The sequence below is a fragment of the Lytechinus variegatus genome, chromosome 3 (genome assembly GCF_018143015.1).
Source record: "Lytechinus variegatus isolate NC3 chromosome 3, Lvar_3.0, whole genome shotgun sequence".
Classification (NCBI taxonomy): domain Eukaryota; kingdom Metazoa; phylum Echinodermata; class Echinoidea; order Temnopleuroida; family Toxopneustidae; genus Lytechinus; species Lytechinus variegatus.
The window spans coordinates 54,246,511-54,261,868 of record NC_054742.1 but is presented as its reverse complement, the minus strand read 5'-3'; the positions used below and the strand labels follow the sequence as shown (position 1 = coordinate 54,261,868).

At 36.3% G+C, this 15,358-nt stretch overlaps 1 protein-coding gene across 1 annotated transcript; it reads left to right on the top strand.

Annotated features, from left to right (window-relative positions):
• The first annotated feature begins 8,673 nt into the window (after nucleotides 1-8,673).
• Nucleotides 8,674-13,464, top strand: LOC121411381 (kelch-like protein 2). The gene is made up of 4 exons (XM_041604073.1): nucleotides 8,674-9,115; nucleotides 10,573-10,854; nucleotides 11,284-11,504; nucleotides 11,844-13,464. Exons 1-4 carry the CDS (start codon nucleotides 9,060-9,062, stop codon nucleotides 12,029-12,031), a joined length of 747 nt encoding a protein of 248 aa, XP_041460007.1. The 5' UTR covers nucleotides 8,674-9,059; the 3' UTR covers nucleotides 12,032-13,464.
• Nucleotides 13,465-15,358: the final 1,894 nt, after the last annotated feature.

Here is a 15,358-nt window from a genome sequence, read left to right as displayed (position 1 = left end):
CTTTATGATGTCTTGTAAATAGGACTACAAAAGTATAGCATTTGCTCAACGATTTATCTACCATCATTCTGTTCGTTATAAAGTTGATTGCTTATCATTTAGGATATGATAAGTGATATATGCTATAAAGCACACTGCTGCAAATATGTTTATCAACACTGCATACATTTTGTAGCCATATATATGTTGCGAATAATATTCAGTATCATATTTGAGATGTTTATGAACTATGTATAATTAGAACTTGTAATCTGCACTGCAAACATCATTATGCATTAATAGACGAGTTCCATCCACGAATTGTAAATATTTTTATTTTGATAATAAAAAATACATTAGTTTCTAGTTTTTTCTAAGTATTTGCCCTTTTATGTAACATGTAATAAACCGTAATGTAAATAGATTGATTTTATAATGGTTTTACACTCAATAGCGGCGCCACGGGGGATGGGCAGGGGGTGAACACTTATATGATTGTTCAAGTAGTGAAAAGGAGGAAGAAAAAGGAATGAAGAAGAAAAAAGATCAGTATATAAATTATAAATGATAGTGGTATTGCTCTATAATACAGAAAATATTCACTTGAGAAATTATCATTTAGTTCGCCTGGCCCCGAACAAAAAATCCTGGCACCGTCACTGTGTGTCATATTTGCAATTATGTATATAAGTAAATGAATAGATCAGTGAAGATGTGCGCTTAACGATGATTCTTCTTGATCGCGTTTTATTGGACAATATAAATGAATTGCAGGAAGCGATCCATGCCGCTTCCGATTTTTTAAAGACTTTTCAGGCAGCATAACCATCGGGCACTTAAAATACGCTATGCGCGTTGCATGAAGGTACCAGACACAGAGTACCAACCATACAATCGACGGTAACAATATGTGTGTAATCCTTACTTTTGCCATGCACTACAATGTGTGTAGTCCGCAACTTTTGCCACTATTCCAAAGAGTACAAAATACCAAGCAAAAAAATACAAATCCTGGTTTTTAACAGTCTGATATCAGATGAGCTATATACAGACTGGCTCCCTTTATACATGCACACATTGTTTAAGTGAGTTCAATGATCTAACATGGATGAAACAAGATGGATGGGTTTAGGCTATTAATTCCAGAAAACAAATTACTTGGATGATGGCCTACCCCAGCAACTTATCTCTCCTGATACCAGATATTTTTTCCACTATGTGACCGATGTTCGATGGTGTCAAATCATGTAATTCTAACTCAATAAACTCGTATAATAATATTACTAGTATGTTGGATTAAAATTCATTGATCAATAACCGTAAAATCGTACACATAGATGTAATAAGGAGTGAGGGTAAGAACCTTTATATTTTCTTTGTGAATGAGATAAATTACCCATTTGCTCTGGTTAAACGTGAAAAGTGTCATGAAATATGTAAACCATGGGGGGGGCTTTTAAAACCCTTGTTTTAGCCAATGTTTCAGAATGACTGTACATACATGTATATATTTTTGATAGTGCCGATATCATCCATTTGCAGTTGCCGATGGAATGATATAATAAAGTTATCTTTTTATCATATTTACGGTGTGTCTGTGTAAAAAATGTCTTAAGTGTGTCATAAATTTGAATTTTCTATTTTTGTCAAGATATGTATATAAGAAATTGCTCCATGGTTTCTTTCATTTACATATTTTGAGATTCAGTTTTTCCTATTTACTGATCTAGATGCCAGGGCTGGGAGCAGATCATGCATGGAATTTTCAGATATTTTATCCGACAAGTCCTGGGCATCGTCTTACAAAGAGTTGAGTTTGATCCGATCAACCGCAACTATGGACGGCCAGCAACGTCAACATATAAAATGCATGTTTGTTCAAAATGTCTTTCTAGATATGAATCTATATCCATAAATTCATTTATTTCTTGACAATTTGGTGTGTTCTATATTGTTTACAAAGGGCATTTTACAAATTTCCTGTAGAAGAAATTATGACACTGATGGATTTCCATGTAGAGTTATAATTGATTGGATCGATAGTAACTCTTTGTAAGAAGGGGCCCAGTTTCGTCCGACAGTTACCATGGTACCAGTGCTTCTCAGCCGATCAATACCTAGGAAAGTTTTCAGATCTGACATCTTGTAGGATGAAAAAAAAAAGAATAGATTATTGCTCGTAATCTGAGTGAACGATTCACATAAAATATCTGATTCCAAATTAAAGATGAGATCTTACTCTTTGGTGTCATAATTTATTTTGCAGTTCAGGCGCTTGTAACTAGTGACTGTTACTTCGGTGTGTAGATTTTGAGCACTTTAGGTGCTGATAACTTCACGTGTCAATACTAGCATCCAAGGTGCATGCCGTTTGTAACACACTGAAGTGCAGTCATCATATGAGTTCTGAATTTAATACATTTTACTTTAAATTATACAGGTGCGAGGATGGGACTTAAAGGGATGATCCAGGCTAGAGATATTCCTATCTCAATAAATAGAGTAAAATTCATAAAGCAAAATGATGAAAATTGATACGCATATGGGACGTCAATACGTCACAATTGCTAATTCCACAATATTATTCTCTGACGTAACTATTAATCAGTGAAAGTTTTACTCACAAAAATTAACGCGCTACCCAGTAATGCGCGTGCGCGTTATTTCTACACCATGCATGCAGCGCATCAAGTCACGTGTATTTACAGGCAGAGGATAAAATGTGAATAACAACAAAAACTGCAATGTGCAACAATAATTTTAAGATATAGGCTACAGCATAGAAATAAAACAAAAATCATGGAACATTTTTAGAATTTTAAAGTGGTGAGATATTGCTAGATATGAGTGATCACTTTGAATCTTCTTTAGAGGATCGTACAAACGGAGAAGAATATTGGAGCGCAGCCGAGGAATTCTGCTCATGCCAACGTGATGATAGTGGTTACAGAAACAACCAGTCTCTTTGCACGTGCAATGGAGAGGGTCATGATCATGATGACAGGGAGGAGAGTGAGGAATATGAATACTTCTGTATTTGTATCCCAAGACATCCAAGGGAAGCTGCCGATTCTGGAGTTGACTTAATAAACGCGGAAACGCAGTATGATTCGCAGGTAGGCCTATGTCTGATAACAACAGTTCAGTGGCACTGCCTAACGTAGACCCGGAGGGCGTTTCATGAAATGACTTGTCGGACATTAAATTTTATCCAACAAGTCCCATTTTATCCGACAGTTACCATAGGAACAGTGCCTCTCTGCCAATCAAAATCATGGAAAGATGTCAGATCTGTCAACTTGTCGGATTAATATATTGATGAAACGCTCCCCCAGGCCCGCTGGGGCAACTTAGGCCTATTACGCCTGAGCCCTGAAAGCCAAAAGATCACTTTTCTTAAGTCGCCTTTTAATTTAATTATGATGGCACTTTATAATATATTAATTGTAGGATGGGGGTGGTGTCATGACACTTTAAAATTTCGAAACCTTCTTTTTTGTCTTTGGATTACACAAGATCTATAAATAGGCCTACAGTATTAATCAAATAGTCGTATTCGTCTTTAATTTTGTTCTCTATTGTTTAACACTTTGTATACCCAGTTGTTATGTGTCCGGGCGATTGATTTTAAACAGCCATTTGGAAAAGTTAGCAAGCAAAATTGTATTAATATTTGGTACAAAGTGTTAAGAAATGTCATAGCGAACAAAACTGAAGCCTACTATTGAATGTGTATTTTTTGTGCAATTAGTAATCTTAAGACAAAAAGAAGGCTCCGAAATAGTAAAGTGTCCAGACACCCGACTCCATTTTAATAAAATTTATGAAAATTCGCTTGCTAATTTTTCCAAATGGCTTTTTAAAATTGATTGTCCGGACACAGCAAATGATATTTAAGTGAATGAAAGAGGAAAAATAATTAATTGTATTAAAAAAGCAAGTAAGATAAATCTACTGTTCTTTTGGGTGAATCATCTTATTTTTTTGCGCGAGAAAAGAGTCGCTATCGTTATATGATTCGTTTCTCTTTTCCAATGTCTGCTATACTTCACTTCAAGACATCTAATCTAGGTTTCGTTTATTTTCAAACTAACAGCTTTCATTTGGATCTGGTGATGATAAAGTTGATTCAGAAAATGTCCAAAGTTCCAAACAGGATGAAGTGTCAGTAATACAAGGAATATCTCAAACTCGTGCCTCAATCAAGAAAGCGGAAGGGGATTCGCAGACAACTAGAGAAAATAGCAATGTAGTAAATACCAAATCCGTTGGACTTGTCCTGGGGAATCGACAATTGGCCTCAGTTACAGGTTCGGCTCGCACGAGTGTAACTGATCACGATAACAATTCTGAAATCCTTGACAATCGTGGAGATAGCATCCCATTGGAATCAGATTATCAAGAAAGTGATCATGATAAAACAGCAGAAAAGATGTTTGGAGTCCATGAAGATTCGCCACGCCGTGTCTCTAAACATAACCAACGTCTCGATCGAGTCAAAATGAAGACAAAATTTCTTTCTCACAAGCACCAAAAATCAACAAGGGAAAGAGATTACAAAGACCAGGGAACGTGTTATGATCATAGAAAGGACAATGTTAATGAATCCTCGACTGACCAAAGTGGTACGGAAATCTCCAATCCGCGGGAAGAACTACCAACAAACCAGTCGAGAGATGGGAGCGATCTACTACGTGAGTCTATGGCTTCGACGAGCCTAAGTGCCCAAGAGAATCAAATTGAGCCCAGCCCCTATCAATTAACAAAGAAACCGGACGATCTGATGATATTAGTGAAGTCCAACGTTCCGGCGTCTACATCAATAGAAGAAATGAACGCCAATGTGTCTGTTTCTATTCATCGACATAAAGATAAAATAAATAATGAAGCTGTTAGCGAAGAAAAAGACGAAGAAATCAATTTTGATCAAGAAAACCGAGCACAATTGATTTCCAAACGCCACACAAAAAATCATGACACAGACGCAGAGGGAAAAGAGGAAAAACTTTGTGATCGCTGCTCAAAACATCAATACGAACCCTGCTTTGAGCAAAGGGGTAATATTGGGAAAGAACTGGACGCGCCGAAAGATACACCAACTGAACATACAAAATATGGTGACGACAGTGGGGACCAGTTATATCACCAGCATGAGCAAGCACCTCTGGTAGAGACGGAAGGCTCAGAAAAAGCATTCACACAAATCCCGAAAAACAGGCAAGGCGATAAAATGAAATCAGTACAGTTTTCTGTTCTAGGACTGTCTCATTTGAAAGCTGGTAGAGTAAAGGCTGCAGTGAATCCTACGTCTGCTACTCGGGATTTCATTTCTACTCGAGTTGATGAACTTGAAGGAGAAAGCATTCCTGAAGACGAAGATGGAAAGGAAAGACGCCTGGATGGTGAAAATTGCGAAACATTTGATTCTCCAATACTGGATTCAGTACGTGAAGGAAATGCTGGAAACGTACAAACAAAATATATAGAACAAAATCTGCATACAAATAATTCGAGAAATAGTGGTGACGAAAAACAGAGCCATGATTTTATCGAAGGAACAATTCAAATTTTTGAAGGTGAATTAGATGAAGAAAGACACACACGGTCTAGCCAAACAAATACAGAGAACGCAATTGTCAAGGGAAAAGACAAAACAGTTGAAAACAAAACACAAGATGGTGTTCGATTTTTTGAATATATAAATGCGTCTTACTGTGATGGAAAAGCTTTAAAAAGAGATGCTTTACAGAAGGATTTGAAAACACATTCAACGAATTATTGCGAGGCGACGGAGACCGACCTTTCTGTGAAACCGAAACGTATTTCCAGTGTTCAGTCAGATAGTCCGAATACACTACAGACTGTCGATAAATTTCCGTCAAATCAATCGCTGACTTACATTCTGTCTTCTCCTAGTAAAGCAAGGAAACCTCAGAACAACACTACAAATAAACACGACACTTTGAAAGGAAACAATTCAATGCAAACAAAACATGTTTCCAGTGATAAGTCGGATAACCCTAAAGCACTTCAGAAAGACACCATTAATGAATATTCATCAAATCAACCACCGACTAAGAATCAAGACAATTGGCCTTCTCCGATGTTTGGAGTTGAAAAGCTTGAGATGGAAAAGACTAAAAATAAATATGACGAGGAAAAAAGAAGCAACATCTCGATGGAAACGAAAAATACCCCTTACGCTAAGTCACATAACCAGAACACATTTACGAAAAAGACTGTTGATGAATGTCCTTCTGATCAATCACAAACCTCGAAGCAGCGTTCTCCTATAACTAAAGTTGATAAAAATGAGACGGATGGTAGAAAGAAGTTAACATATGATAATACCGTTGGGGGAAGAGGTTTCCAACATTGTACATCTCTGCAGAAATCCTATCGAAATCAAGGTCTTTGCAAAAGTTCCTCACTGAATAAAATTCCACAGAAGGAACGACAAACCCACTTGAGAGAGGGTGACGAAATGACCGCCCAACATACAATGCGAGAAGCACAAACTTCGAAAGAAGAATTTGGTAGCAAATCTCACAACTCTCACTCAAGATATCCGAAAGGTGCTGAGAAAGTAAATATCGAACGTCCACAAAGAAGTAATTCGCATCAGAAAGATGAACCAACACCCTTAGGAAATGATTACAGCAGTGCGCCATCAGTTCGTTCAAACCAAAATTGTCAAAGAATGGTAGATGACATTGATTCTTCAGTTGATAAATATCAAGTGATCATAGATGATCTGATGACACCGGTGGGACATTCAGATCAGGAGGTTAGAGAGACGGGCAACACCAACGTAGACACCAATTTCACGACCAAAGCTTCGTTCTCCATTTGTGACAACACGGAACTCTCCAAAGGGTCACAAAAGAAACATTTCTACAACATGTGGTTGAAAGGCAAGTTTTGTGACGTCAATGTAGTCGTCGATGATCACACTTTTCTGGCCCATCGAGTTGTCCTGGCGGCCAACAGTAAATACTTCGAAAAATTCTTTCTCAACAATAGTAAGACCGACGACAGTGATTTGCAGAGTATCTTCATTTCAGACATGTCTGCGGACGTTTTCCGTGACATTCTAGGTTACATGTACAAAGGTGATCTTGAGATTCAATTCAGTCAGGTTTCTCAGCTTCTGAGAGGATCACTATTTCTTTCGATCAATAATCTCACGAATGCACTTCAATTATTTCTCCTGAATACATGGAAAGGTGAATGCATCGGAGCTTTCTGCTTGGCACAAACTGCAGGTCTGCATGATCTTCACAAGGAAATCATGTCTTACATTCGAACCCACTTTGTTGAGGTATCCTTGTCAGAACATTTCGCCCTGTGTCCTGTTGAACATGCATCATGCATCTTGTCAGATGACAAACTATGTATAAACGGGGAAATGGATATCTTGTATGCTGTCTTGTTGTGGCTGAAACACCACAAGAGGGACGTTAGCTCAAATTTAAGGCTGCTAAGACATGTAAAGTTTGAGTACATATCCCTTAAAAAGCTTGAAAGCATCGAGAAGAGCCACCTTAACTCAATCTCTAATGAATCGGCGAGGCGATATATTCAAGATGCCAAGAAGCGAGCATCTTGTTTGGACTTTGATCAGCTCCACTTCGATCCCCCAATCATTAGACAACGCATAGCAGAAATAATAGCCTGCCGCTCGGTGACAAGACTCGACTCTGAATCAATCACTGACCATCCTTCAAAGATGTCTGATGAAGAGATAAGCATCGGTTCACCAAAAGAAAGCCGGGTTTCTTCTCATTCCCGAAGTGATTGGTCGGTTTCTACCATCGCTAACAATGCCATTCGTTTCTCTCAGACGCCTGACGAGGGACAAATCAGTTCATCAAAGGCAGAGCAGTCTTCGTCTCATTCTCGAAGTGATTGGTCTCTCTCTTCAATCCCAAGTTCACCTGCATTAATCAAATCATCGCAGTCACTGAACACGAAACCTGAGAAATTTCCATCATATCACGAAATTGACACAACCTCGATCCAGGTCAAATCATCTCAGGATGAATCAGTGTCCCCGTCTGCGTCAAATGACGATCTTGGAAAGAGTATCAGTCATGAATCTGCAGAGGACGAAACAGGCATTCAGATAGTACGTTCAGGTGGGATCTCTAAAACATGGAAGGAGGATTCTGTGCACAGTGACATTGAGAAGCTTGAGCGCAGGCGAACTAAGAGATGGGAAGAATGGGCAACATTTGCAGAACTACCTGTGGCCATGCATCATCATACAGCCTGTTACATTCACAACTCCATTTATATTGCAGGCGAGTACCATCCTGATCATCCGCATCTGGGGGCTGTTTCATAAAGATGTTCGTAAGTTATAAGTGACTTTAAGAACGACTGGTAATCCTTATCTTGTGGTAAATGATATTCACCATTCACCAGTTGTTCTTAAAGTCGCTCTTAATTTACGAACAGCTGTATGGAACACCCACCAGATACAGCAATGATCATAATACTTATGCATTTAGTATTTAAAAGAGGGGGAGGATACTTTCCGACAGATTTGTTCTGCGTTCAAACACAAATGACGTAGCTTGCAACGTAGGAAAGTCATAGGAACTCATCAAATCTACTGAAAAGAACAGAGGCCTTACATTAACTACTAACATTCGCAAATCATGAATGCACGAGATCACTGATATTAGCTTTTTGCTAGAAATCGATGGCGACCTGAAGGGTGGTCAAGTTAATGAGGAAAGGTGAGATATCTACCAATAAACCGGAACCACTATTTCATGTACTAAGTCATGTATATTCAAGTTCAAGGTCTTTAAGCATGAATCACAGACGTTCAAATAAGATATTGTTCTTTAATTTTTCAGGCTTTATTTTCTTGAGAACAATTAATTGTATTGTCATGATTATATTTGGAATTAATTTATCACTGATAATATCATACAGGTGGTCATGTCCAGTTGCCATGTGATGCAAGCAGTAACCACTTCCAACCCAGTCGTCTCTTTCACGTGTACGACCTGCTGAAAGCGAAGTGGTATCGCCTAGCTGACCTTGAACAGGCTCGTGTCTTTCATCAAATGGTGGCTCTCTTCGGGCAGATTTATGTGATCGGTGGTCAAGGGAGTGATGGAGGGTAAGACAAAGTTTAAACTCTTATTTTTTTGCAGGCTACCCGAGGTTGTTTCACTGGCCTAACTTACCCCGTTAAGTTATATTATCATAGTGTAGGACTTGTGATATACCATCTCCACTCGTACATATCTGTGCAGCTTTAGTTATATTACCTCGCATAGGCCTTATCATATGTCATTATTTACAATCTACAAAAAAAACCGACCCGTGGACCTTTTTTTCGAGCAGAAATGTAAAACAATGTCAGCACCTCTATAAATTAATTTTTATATTGAAGGCAGGTTGCGCTTTGAAATATTTAATTTTCACCAGATTGAAGTTGCAATTGTACTAAGAAATTGAATAGGCAATGACCTATATATTTGGCAGGAGTTTCAATAACGCTGATTGTATAAATTACTGGGTAAACGTTCTACAGAAAAGCTGAGTTTGATAACAGTTTAAAAACTGGATGGCATACCCTAACGCATTTTGGTCTCACTATACACCAAACTATTTTTATTTTATAATTTTCATTTTGCTTTTTCTCTAAATGGATGGTCCAGGCTGTAGATATTTATATCTCAAAAAATAGAGTAAAATTCACAAAGCAAAATGATGAAATTTGATCAAAATCGGAAAACAAATAACAAAGTTATTGAATTTTAAAGATTTTTATTTTTCCGGTGAAACAGTGCTAGGCATGTCTTTATGAATATTCATTCATTAGAAGGACTGATGATGTCATATCCCCACTTGTTCTTTTATATGAAGAAGGGTTTATTCAATTTTTTTCTACCGAGAAAATTGTATTGACAACTGATTAAGTGCATTGGTTATTTATTGCCGCAACTTATTTCATCATAATGGAGACACATCGTTTACACATGTAAGAAAAAATGAAAAATTTGTGATTTCATGTATAATACACAAGTAAAAGGAAAGTGGGGATGTGACATCATCAGCTCACCTAATGAATATTCATAACGATGTGCATATAAATATTTTCACAAAATATTGATAAACTTTAAAATTCAATAACTTTGTTATTTGTTAACCGATTTTGATGAAATTTTCAGCATTTGGCTCTGTGAATTTTATTAAGATATGAATATTTTTAGCCCGGACCATCCCTTTAAGAGTTTATCTCTTTGCTTTGGGCACATAATGCGGGAAAGGCTGTGTACATAAAAACTATTAAAAATAAGCCTCGTTTTAATAAAAAGTTATACTTTCAAAGAAAAATCCACGCAAAATGTAAGCCTTCATAACTCCATTTTCATTATTTTTTAAAGGCGTCTTTTTACTTAAAAAAAATAACCCAATCCTACCCCTCCCCCGTGAACAAGGGGAAAGTCCGTACGTTTATCAGAACAGAAGCTACATGCGTGTATTACATGTAATCATTTCTCCTTTAGAATACCACTTGACCTTAAATAAATATCCTAAAACAGATGAAACGTTGTCTTCTATCAACAGAGCCTTGGCGGCTGTCGATAGGTACTCGCCATATACAGACAGTTGGCGCCAGGTGGCACCACTAAGTTTCCCGCGCTATGCAACGGCCGCTGCCGCCTACAACTTCCACCTGTGGGTCGCCGGTGGTGCTTCTAATGATATGACAGCTCAATACGCGGATCATGATAACGGTCACCAACATTCCAACGATGAAAACGGCGCCAATGCCTACGATGGCTTCTACAAGAGTGCCAGCACATTTCTGACAGGTGTTGTAGAGTGTTATTCGCCGCATGACAACAGGTACGTAGTTTAACTTGTGAACCATATTCTACAACAGTTTCTTTGTTGTGGGTTATGATTGTCTAAACATCAAAGTCCTGCATAATTAAAACAATAATAATTAGATGAGTTTAGACCGTCTTGCTTTTGAAACAAGTGTATTAATGGCTTCTAAACGTACATGTATCACGCCAATAATGCGGCAATAATGCCACTAACCCCAGTGTCGCCAGTCGACAATTAGGTTTTAGAAGAAAAAACATCGGCTTTTAAAATGTCGAAATTAGATCAATGTAAATGATTATGAATTTCACCATATAATTTTGTAATGTGGGAGTATATTATTACCCCAGATTATCTTACTCACACACACACACTCTACTTCCTTCGATCCCTCCATAACAGACATAAATAACCTTACTACAATCCTTACTTGTCCCCTCTTTAAAGCTGGACAAAAGTCAGCGGACTGCCGACACCAAGATGCCATGCTTCTCTTTTGCGGATCAACAAAAATCTCTTTCTCGTCGGTGGCTTCAGTTGTATACGTCACTTCCCGAATGACGATAGTTCCACATCTTCTATAGATGTGTATGATGACGTCAAAGAATCGTGGCGTTCAGTAACGGAAGTTGAAGAGGGAAACTACGGCGCCAATACCGTGGCAGTTGGTAAGTAGCTTAAAAAGTCACATTTGCGTATAATGACGAATCTTTGATATTTCCATTTTTAGTTGTTATGTTACTAAGTATTGTAGTTTTGAGGTGAATGGGAAGTGAAAGATGGTATCTATCATGGCCATTGAGCAATGCGAATGTCAATACCTCCGTTTTATTTTTGTTCTGATCACTGATATAACTTCAATAAATGATATCTTAAAAGATTACATTGATATGATGAACAAAAAAAATCCACATTTTCATGAGCTTGGGCCTCTAATGTTCTAAAATATCCATTTTAATTCATGAACTTGCATGGAATTGTGTGGTAATCATTCTGTATATTTTCAGGATGCAAAATAGTCATTCTTGGGAAACCTGGCCCTTTCTTGGAATCAAGTGGTGACGTCATATCAATATTCGACACGTCGACAGATAAGTGGGAAATGCGGCGGAGTTTGCTTCTAGAGGCTCGAGTTGGCCATGCGTGTTGCGCCATTCCTGTATCAACACATTCGCCATTGCGACGAACATTATGAAACGGTCCAAGTTTGTTGTGCAGTGAGGAAATTAGAAGAAAAATAAAAGGTGTATTGATGTTATGTGTTCCTTTGCCTGCAATGCAATCTTAAAAATATGGCAAAAAAAGATAAAATCAAAAGTGAAATGGCGAGCACGTTCTGAGGCAAACTGTAACAGAGCAAAAAACACCATCAATCATTTTGAGTAACAATACCTTGTAAAGTGAAACAAATCATAAAAATAAAATGGCATATAATCGTATGACTTCAAATTGTGGTTTTATTCATTTTCTCATCAATATAGTTTACAAAATATACTCTGCATTTATAATGCACAATGACTAACAACAACAGTGCAATGTTTTAACTCCCACACACATGCACGAGTTCACAATAACTGCAACTTTTATAAACTCACTCGTCAGCCAGAGATCTTTGAAATAATCTAATAACAAATATCAAATCAAATAAATTTGTCAGAGTGACAACATGGATATAGCATTTCCTATGGTTAAGACATAGGAACTATACATTTAAGCCAAATAAAGTATGCTGCACTTACTACAGCCATGAGTAACAAAAAAAGTTCTGACAACATGAACTATGAATCGAAAAAAAATATATATTTACAAAATAAGGAAATATGAATAGCTTATGAAGGTAGTACTGATGGAAACTTCATTAATTTTCACATTATTACAAGTTTATGATTCAGCTTCAATAATATATATATATATATATTTTTTTCCCCAAGAGTATATTAAAATACAGAAACTACCGTAGTATATATTTGTGTTTCTCAAAATGAAAAAAAAATATTTCATGTCTGTATTCAGAGACATCAAAATTTTCAATGACAGAATATGCTTTTTGTAAAATCTGAATATCAAATTACATTGGTAATAGTAATACCCTGGAAACATGCTCCTTAAAAATAAGTTCACACATTACACACTCTTTCAATCACTTTGCTTTAAAACCAAAACACAATTGGAACCATTAAAATAGAATCATATTTGCTCTGATTTCACAAACTGATGATCAAACGAAATGGAAAATAAAACACACAACATTTATTTTATGCTCTCATTAATGGTTGAAGTTGAATTTCGCCTGACATTCATATGGTCTTCCAAAAACTTAAAACTAGTATTGGGTAATAGTCTGGACAGTTCCTGGTTTTAGTATTCATGTATTAAGTTTACTTCACTTGGGCTCTTTTTTTTTTAATCTAATTTTCATCACTGAAAGCATGGTTTAGAATCATCTTTTTTCCCCACTTGAAGAGTATTTAACATTTCCTATAAAAAAGAAGTCTATCTTAACTTTTTTGCTATACAAATTTCATCATATTCTTAGCATCCTATGAAGAAATTTAGCAGCATATTCTCTCCAGACATGTGTATAATGGTAGCATAGATTTTTTTTTCAAAGAAAGCAAATATGCATGAGAGGCACAATACTGACATGTAGGTAGAGAGACAAGAAGGTACATTAAAATGGCAAGACATTTCATTATTCTCAATGGCAGCAATGTTTGTCATAAAATGGTGTACAAGGCCAAACTAAAGTAAACATTAAAAGAAAAACTAGCATACACACCATAAAATCAGACTGGATTTTTTTATGCAACTTTTTGCTGAATTCCATTTTACATAAACATATATGTAACTGTATCAATCAAGTAAGTTTAAATTGGGTTATCAGTGAAGTATGCATGATTTTTGCATACATTATCCTAGTTATTGCATAAAACCTGAGGAAATCAAAGTTGTGGCAATATTTGAGGGCATCCCCCCCAACCCCTCTAGTTAGTGGATCTTTTAATGTCTTAATACCAGTCAACCAAAGTATTTATACCAGTCAACCAAAAAAGTCTTTATACCAGTCAACCAAAAGTCTTTATACCAGTCAACCAAAAAAGGTAGGAAAAATATATCAACAAAAAAGGGAGACATTCGTGGATATCTTTCCTTTACAATAGTCAAATCAATGGATGCAATTGGGACAATGCACAGGTGACAACTTCTGCATTTGGAATCTTCTGCAGTTTAATCAAGTCACATGTCAATATGTTCAATGACCATTGTGTTTTTGAAGATTTTTTGTGCATATTTAGTTTTACCTCAATGTATGTTTAATAAAATCAAGGTATCAAAGTATTGACTGCAGATTCAAGATTTTTAAATTGGCACATTCACTCAAAACATTCATGGCACACTTTTTCAAGGTGATAAACACATGTAGTACATTACAGAAAATACTACTTATGTAACAAACTATATAACTTTTCATTTCTGTTGTTCATATTCTGATTTGTTCCTACTAACTTTGTCCATTTGTTTGAATTAAAAAAGAATTCAATCAATCAATATACCTACCTTGACCTTATTTTGATAAAAGAAATTGAACAAATCAGAATCAAACTTCAGAAAGAAAGCAATGCTTTAAATACATCTATCTAGAAAAAATGTATAGTGTCCGTATCCTGTGTACCAGTACACAAAAATGAGTATACTGATTGGTCATATCAGTGACACATGCACAAGGCTATATCATTTGAAAGGAATATACAATGGAGATACCCCCTATTAATACCAGCTGATGACATAACTGCGTTTTCACAGTTGTGAGCATGGATAAGGAATATAATTGATTTCACTTAACATGTTTCATGAGAGGGTCCTAGTAACTAAAAGTTTATAGCTCCCAGGTCCTATCAAACTGATCACATAAATGCAGTTGTGTGACATTGATTATATTGATACTACCAGTATGAATATCATCTGTTGACTACTGAGCTGTATAATCAAGTCCCTTATGGGTGATACCATAGCTGACCCAATGTAAACTTAGACTGTGTGTTTATGAAGTGACAGTTGTCAAGTCATTCACGAGTCATTTTAATCATACACTGAAAGTTTGACCGACAAATCAATTAGTTAATATGATATGAGAAAAAATAAAGATCTTACAAGTCTATGGTGAATTTTAATGAATTTTTGTTCATATTGAAAAGAAGCTTTGCTGAATAAGTTTGTGAAATGAATGAACAAATATATTAATTAATCAATAAAGATCAATACCTCATACCAATCACTGATGAAAATAAAAATGTTTAGTGATAGCAAAAGAAACTTTACATGAAATAACAGTGTTTAAAAAATACACACAACAGTTTTTCATATCAACTATACATGTATTTCATTACAGGAGTGTTTCTATGAGTTCTGTTCATTATGAACAACATATGACACATTTGTTTATAATGGGATAACTGAAGCTTTCTGTGCGCCTTACTATTATGACAACTGCTTACAGCCTGAAATTCAAGAGGACAAATAT

What these genes read in the sequence shown, in the direction of transcription:
- LOC121411381 (XM_041604073.1), top strand. Translation starts at nt 9,060, where the DNA reads ATGGTGGCTCTCTTCGGGCAGATTTATGTGATCGGTGGTCAAGGGAGT. An exon ending in TATTCGCCGCATGACAACAG is followed by an intron (nt 10,855 to 11,283) that starts GTACGTAGTTTA and finishes CCCTCTTTAAAG; the next exon opens with CTGGACAAAAGTCAGCGGAC. An exon ending in CGCCAATACCGTGGCAGTTG is followed by an intron (nt 11,505 to 11,843) that starts GTAAGTAGCTTA and finishes GTATATTTTCAG; the next exon opens with GATGCAAAATAGTCATTCTT.